The sequence below is a fragment of the Ochotona curzoniae genome, unplaced genomic scaffold, assembly GCF_017591425.1.
Source record: "Ochotona curzoniae isolate NIBS_2020 unplaced genomic scaffold, NIBS_Ocur_1.0 contig_3520, whole genome shotgun sequence".
Classification (NCBI taxonomy): domain Eukaryota; kingdom Metazoa; phylum Chordata; class Mammalia; order Lagomorpha; family Ochotonidae; genus Ochotona; species Ochotona curzoniae.
In genome coordinates, this window is record NW_024465894.1 from 6,683,182 (window position 1) to 6,690,031 (window position 6,850).

Genomic DNA, 6,850 nt, shown 5'->3' on the forward strand with positions numbered 1-6,850 from the left:
GCAGTCGAGGACGGCCCAAAGCCTTGGGACCCTGCACCCGCGTGGGAGACCTGGAAGAGCTCCTGGCTCCTGACTTTGGATAGGCACAGCACCAGCCATTGCAGCCACTGGAGGAGTGAATCATCGGACAGAAGATCTTCCTCTCTGTCTCTCCTCCTCTCTGTATATCTGCCTTTCCAATAAAAAATAAATAAATCTTTAAAAAAAAAAAAGTTAGTTCAGCTCCTCAAGGACCAGCCCTGTTCCTGATAACCCGCCTCCCTGCCTCCCTCCCACAACTCACACTGAGCTAAAGCTAGCCAGTCAAGAGAGTGGTCGAAGTCTGGTTCATATCCCAGCAGCTCCACTTCCCAGCCAGCTCCCTGCCTGTGGCCTGGGAAAGCAGTCAGACAGCCAGCCTTGCACCAGGTGGGAGACCAGCAAGAGGTTCCTGGCTTCAGTTCAGCTTAGCTCTGGCCATCACAGCAATTTGGGGAGTGAGCCAGTGGATGGAAGATCTTTCTCTGTCTCTCCTTCTCTTTAAAGATCTGCCTTTCCAATAAAAATAAATAAAATCTTTAAAAAGAAAACTTAGATACACCACTGATCTGGACAAAAAATCATGGGTAATTTCTAAAACTAGAAAGTAAAATCTTGATGGTTTTTGTGTGGTCTTCCCACTAACAACTATGAAGGGGAAAAAGAGAACTCTAGAATGGGAAATGCTAACGGACACCAGCATTCAAGTATTCAAGTAATCATAGGTGGCATCACCAGAAACAAAATAAATCAATGTCACGGGCCTCTCAGTGTGACCCAGCCCCAAAGGAACGTATGTCTTCCTGTTAGCATTCCTGCCAAAAATACATATGAATTTAACTGCAAGGAAATATCAGATAAGTGTAATTGAGGGACAGTCTATAAAATTAGTGGCCTATAATCCTCCAAAATGTCCATGTTGTTAAAGACCAAGCAGGCTGTTCCAAATGAAAGAGTAGAGTTACGACAGTTGAAGGCAATGCAGGATCAGAGAATGTTTTTTCTCTCTTTCTCTATGAAGAACATAATGGGAAGAGTGCTTTGTTTGAAAATTGTGTTTTGTATATGAAGATCAATGGGACATTGGAACACTCTACAGTCCAGGGACCTTAGCTCAAGATCAATGCCAACCCTTGCTGCCTCTCCAGGATGGGTTCTCCACCGCCCACTTTCCCCCACCTGGCACCCTGGCTCTCTCTACCCAGCCTGCCCCTTCCCACCTTTAACCCCTGATGGCTGCCAATCAGGTGGCAATCAAGTTGCAGTGGTAAGGGAAGGTTCCTGCCAGCCACACCTGATGGGCAGGAAGGGTGTGAGCTGGACATGGACAACTTGTAACATTTCATTGAAGTCCATGGCCATGTCCCTGTCCTATGCTGGGACGTGGGTTGCTGGGATGGGCCTGTGACAGGGGAGATTGACTTCCTCACTCACCTGCAGCAGCAAACTTACATTCTGGAAGCTGCTGGATGAGAGGAGGAACCCAAGAGCAGGACATACTACCAAGCAGCAGACAGGGGCCTTGGGCACTGCCATGGCCCTGTACTGCTTCGTAAGTCCGCCCATGTCTGAGGGAAGAAGGTGTTAAATAACCAATCAGAAGCACCAGAGCAGGTCTAGAGAGAGAGCCGGAAAGGGCACACAGCACTGCATTGGAGCACTTGTCATGATATATTTTTTTCCTGCTGGTTGATCAAGGGGCTTCACATTTCCATTTTGTGCTACATCTCACAAACTATGTAGCTGATCTTATCTGTAGATTCGATAATAGCATTGGATCAATCATTGTACTGTGGGGCTTTAAGAAAAAAGTTATTCATTTACTTGAAGGAGTTACAGAAATAGAAAGATATCTTTCATCCACTGGTATACTCCCCAAATGGCTAAAGCCAGGAGCCCAGAACTCCATCTGGCTTTTCCATGTGGGTGGTAGCGACCCAAACACTTGGGCTATCTTCTGTTGCTTTTCCAGGGCATCAGCAGGCAGCTGTATAGGAATCGGAACAGCCAGGACTTGACCCAGCACCCACTTGGAAAGCTGGCATCCCAGGACACAACTAAACTTACTGCACCACAATGTTACCTCCTGGGCTATGGTTGTGTATGTGTGTGTGTTTAAGCTGTATTTATTTTGTTTGTAAGGTAGATATGCAGAGTGAAGAGATAAAGATTTTCCATCTGCTGTTTCACTCCCCAAATGGCCAAAGCAGACCTGACCCAGAGCCAGGAGCTCCTCCTTGGTCTCAGGAGCCCAAGGGCTTGCAAGATTCTCTGCTGCTTTCCCAGGTCATAAGCAGGGAGCTGGATGGGAAGTGGATCAGTTGAGATATGAACATACACTCTTGCACACTTATACGTAAACATGCACACGTACATGTGCACACACCAGCTCCTTCCTGTGGCCTTGCTGCTGCTCCCTTGGTGACACTAGCCCCTGAGAAGCCATCTGTATCAGTCTGTGCTCAGCCTGGGCCATCTGTATCAGTCTGTGCTCTCAGTTCCAGCTCACTCACATCCCTCCTTACTCTCACTCCAACCCAAAGCTGTACCTGCCCCACCGAGCAGATGCCTGGTTCCCAATGGGTGTTGCCAGACACCACCCTTTGGGCTGCAGATGGACACCAAACACATCAGCTGGGGGCGTGTAGGTACAGGGAAGAACCCAACTGTGAGTTCCGGGGACACAGCAGGGCAAGGGCTTTGGGGAAGGAGGAGCCTGGGGTGGCAGTCATGGCTGGTGTGGGGACTGGTCATGCAGGACATCCACTGTTTCAGAACTTACGCCTCTCAGGACTTGGAGTCTGGAGCACTTGCTTGCTCCCACCCTCCGCCCACCTCAACCCAACCCAGGGGAGATGGGGGTAGAAGGAAAAGAACACGTGCTGACGTCACAGCAGTGCTGAAAGCAGTCGCTTTATTCATGGGAAAGGGGGAGAAGCTGTGGTCCGCCTTGGAGGGAAGGTAGAGGCCGGCAAGAGGGGAGGGCAGCTGGGCCGGAGCCAGAGCCATGCAGATACCTTTCTCCTCGCCATTTCTCAGGCTGCTGCTGCTGGCTGGAACTGGAGCAAGGAAATGGTAATCAGTAGCTGTGGGCTGGACCAACACAACACCCCACCCCACCCACCCCAAGCCTTGCCTTGGGGCGGCTCTGCATGCATTACTCTGCAGCTTCAAGACTCATCTCTTCCACTGCAGACCATCCCAGGACACGCTTGGGAATATCCTGGGTCCAACCGGCTGGCATGAGCTTCCTGCAAAGCTCCAGTGAGTCACCCATCCTTAGGTTCTATCCCATCCTCAGGCCTCAGGCGAGGTGAGCTCGGCTGGCTGAACAGATCTTATCTGGCCCCATTCCACACACAAAGTCACTGATGCTGTGAAAAGGCTGGGTACACCTCGGAGCTTAGCTTTCCTGCCTGACCTGCCCGTTCCTGTAACGGGACACTCTGGGAGGTAGACATGCGGCATCATGGGCTCTGGGCCCTAGGGAGCCCACGGTTCCCTCTACGGCCCCTGGAGCACCTTGCATCGCAAGCATGGGACCTTACACACACACCTCTCCTGCTCAACAGTTTTCTCACCCACTGTAGCGAGCTGTAAGCTCGTTTGCAGTGTTGAAGGCAGCACTTGACACTGACCCCAACCAAGGGATACTTCTATACTCTTGCCCATTCTGTCCCCTCTGCCTGAAGCAACTGGTCCATTGCACTTCACCAGACTGCCTGCTTGTCACCTGTCATTCAGGACTTGCTCAAGGCTGCCCTCCTAGGAAGCCTTCCCGGATGTCTCCTTCAGCAGTACCCTCTCCCCACTCCCTCCTGCTCCCCGCAGCCCTGGCGGCTGACTATTGTCCACACATACTCCTCGGCCACCACACCACAAGCCCAGGGCAGGGCTGGTGGCCACCCATGTGTCCCAGCGCCTGGCACAGACCAGCAGCTCGGTGCCAGGTCACCCAGTGGATTGACACAGCACTTACTCCCCTTGTTTTTTCCTTTATTTCCTCATCTGGACTGTATGGCTTCATCGTGCTTTTTCTTTACATGTATATGGGAAGCCTGCGAGGCTCTGCCATCTTTTGCTCTGAGTGCCAGCACCTTCCGGAAATAGCAAACACCTAGCCCTGTCCCATCACACAGCGAGGGCCCCACACCCTTCGGGCACTCACTTCAACCAGCTGGACTGCACCAAACCCATCCTGCACAGCCCAGTTCTCCGGGTGAAGCTGGAGGTCAACTCTCCTGCCTCCTGCCGTGGTCTCTCTCCCTTTAGCCCTGCAGCCAGCTGCTGGGTTCAGTTTATGGCCCCCAGAGGTATCCACATCTGATTCTTTCATCTGCAGAGCTTCTCGGGCACCCAGAGCAGTACTAGATGCTCAGTGAACATTTGGGAATGCAGAGAAGCAGACAACTGCAATGCACTGCGGGGGGCGGGAGGAGGGGTCGGTCACACAGTGATCCCGGGTCCGGGTGTCGATGCCTCACCGTGGCCCACCCCCCACCCCGCACCTACCTTAGAAGGTGGGTGTGACACAGGACACCTTCCCGCAGCCATTGAGGCAGCATTTCATCTGGCCTGGACACTGGCTATCCTCCGCACACGTGTCATGACAGATGCCAAGCTGGAGGAAGTCCAACTTAGGACAAGAGCCCTTCTTCTCTGCACAGCAAAAGGACAAAGAGGGATAAGCAGGGGGCTGTAGAAAAGTGAAAGTGGCCCAGGCCCTGTGAACAGCAACACCATGTGGGTGGGGAAAAGGGTGCCGATCTGATCTGGGTGGGAGGTGAGGGGGCATGAAGACTGCCTCCAAGGCCCCTCCTTCATCTCCCAGGAGGCTTTGTAATTCAGAAACCCCCCACCACCACCGCTGAGTCACAGCTCTGCCATTGTCTAAGTTTGAGGCCTGAGGCAGAAGTCTCCCAGAACCCTCTCCTCTCTGACCACTTCCCTCCACCCAACTCCTGAGGGATGGATCACACAGCATCACGAAGCTCCTACAAGACACACTATTTCTCCCAGAAAGAGCCTGGTCGCTCGATCGTCAGGAGGGACATGGCAGGCAGGAGTCTGAGCCCTGGACGAACATGCCCTCATGAGTGCAGGGGAGCTTGAGTGTGCAGTACCTCCGGCTTGCGCTTCACAAGTGATGTGTGGCAGACTGCACAGCGGCTGAGCACAGAGTCCCTGGGCTTCAGCCCTTGCCTCAGCCCCCCGGCGGCCTTAGCCACATTGATGACCCAGTGTGGGGTGCCTTAGTTTCCCTGCCCTTCCCCTTCTTTTAAAGTTATTATGAGAATCACGTGGGCAAGGGCATTGCTCTGGCTGCCGCCCCTTCCACATCTTTCAGATAATCTTGGCAGGTCCAGGAGGTCCTTTTCCAGGCCACAGGCCAGTTCTACCCCTACTCCACCCCTACACCCCAGAGGGGTAGGCTCCCAGGGATGAGTGCCCCAGGCCTCTTGACCCAGCTTGGCTTCCCCCATCACCACCCACGTAGGCTCCAGCGGATTCCCCCCCTCCCCCGCAGGCTCCAGCGGGGCCGTGGGAAGAAGCAGCAGTCCCGGGTCCCCAGGTTGCCTGCACCCGGAAGCTCGTCCTGCTCATGCAGGGGCTGAGGGCCTCCCTCCACCAAGGACTGCGCTTCTGCGCCGCCTTTGTTTCCCTCGGAATGGTGCAGGCGCTCCCGTCCCCTGGGCCCCCTAACAGCTGACCACGCGCGGGACCTCCGGGCCTTACCATTGGGTATGGAACAGGCGGAGGCGCATTTGCTCGCCCAGCAACACTTGAGATTTTCGGGACAGTCTTGGTCAGCCAAGCACTCCTGCGTGCAGTTCAGGTCAGGCGGCAGCCGGGGGCACACTCCGGGCTTGTCGGTTCCTGTGCCTGGCGGGGGTGGGAGCCATCAGAGCCCGCGGCTGGAGGACACCACCCTCGCGCTCGGAGCGCCCCAAATCTCTCCTCCTCCAAGGCAATTTCACTCTCGGAACTCCCCAGAGGGCCCCACCTCCAGGCCATCCCCTTCAAAGGAAATAACAAAACAAAACAAAACCCGCGAACACAGGGGCTTCCCAATTCTTGGATCAGAGCCCTGAAAACTCAGGCCTTCGGGGGCCGGCTCACCTGTCCGTCTAGGCACTAGGTGTAAAGTAGTACGCATTGCTCTCCCTCGCATCTGCAGCCAGACTCCGCCTTCGACCCCGAGAACCCCACCGCGACATCAATTTTAACCTACAGTGATCGATCTCCCCCATCTCTTCTGGCTCCAGGGTCCCCGCCGTTAGGTCTCCCGGGCGCCCACCTTGCAGTCTTCACCGGCTCTTCCCTCTTCCACCCCAGGAATCCCTGCCTGCCCAGCCCCGGCGGGCGGCTACGCCTCCGCCTGGCTCGGTCCCGGCGCGCCTGGCTCAGCCCCTCCGGGCACCCGGCCTCTCCCCGCCCCACTCACCTGAGACCCGAGGGAGGTCGACCAGCAGCAGCAGCAGCCCAAGGAGGGCGACGGAGAGCAGGAGCCGGCCGAGGCGAAGGGCAGGCATGGTGCTAAGCCGGGCCAGGGCGCAGGTGTGGGTCGCGGCCGGTCGGGGGGGATATAACCTGGTGCGCGCGACGGGAGGGGGGCGGGGGACAAGGGCGGGGCCGGGGCGGGGTGGGGGGAGCGTGTGTGGGGGTGCTGTGCCGAGCCCAGCGGGCACCGCGGGCGGGCTGCCACTTCAGGGCATTTCACAATCTCCAGGGATCAGGTGTCATTCTTGGCCCCGGCAGGAACCAGGAACCTAAAGGACTCCTGGCCGCCAGCAGTTCCACCAGCTGCAGCCGGACCCTTGTCCACTCCTCC

The 6,850-nt window shown here is 55.7% G+C and overlaps 1 protein-coding gene across 1 annotated transcript; it reads right to left on the reverse strand.

Annotated features, from left to right (window-relative positions):
• Positions 1-2,923: 2,923 nt before the first annotated feature.
• On the reverse strand, positions 2,924-6,559 carry WFDC2 (WAP four-disulfide core domain 2). The gene is made up of 4 exons (XM_040981076.1): positions 6,464-6,559; positions 5,755-5,901; positions 4,531-4,677; positions 2,924-3,071 (listed from the first exon to the last, which is right to left on the reverse strand). The coding sequence occupies exons 1-3, from the start codon at positions 6,549-6,551 to the stop codon at positions 4,532-4,534; spliced, it is 381 nt and encodes a 126-aa protein (XP_040837010.1). The 5' UTR covers positions 6,552-6,559; the 3' UTR covers positions 2,924-3,071; position 4,531.
• Between the last annotated feature and the right edge of the window lie 291 nt (positions 6,560-6,850).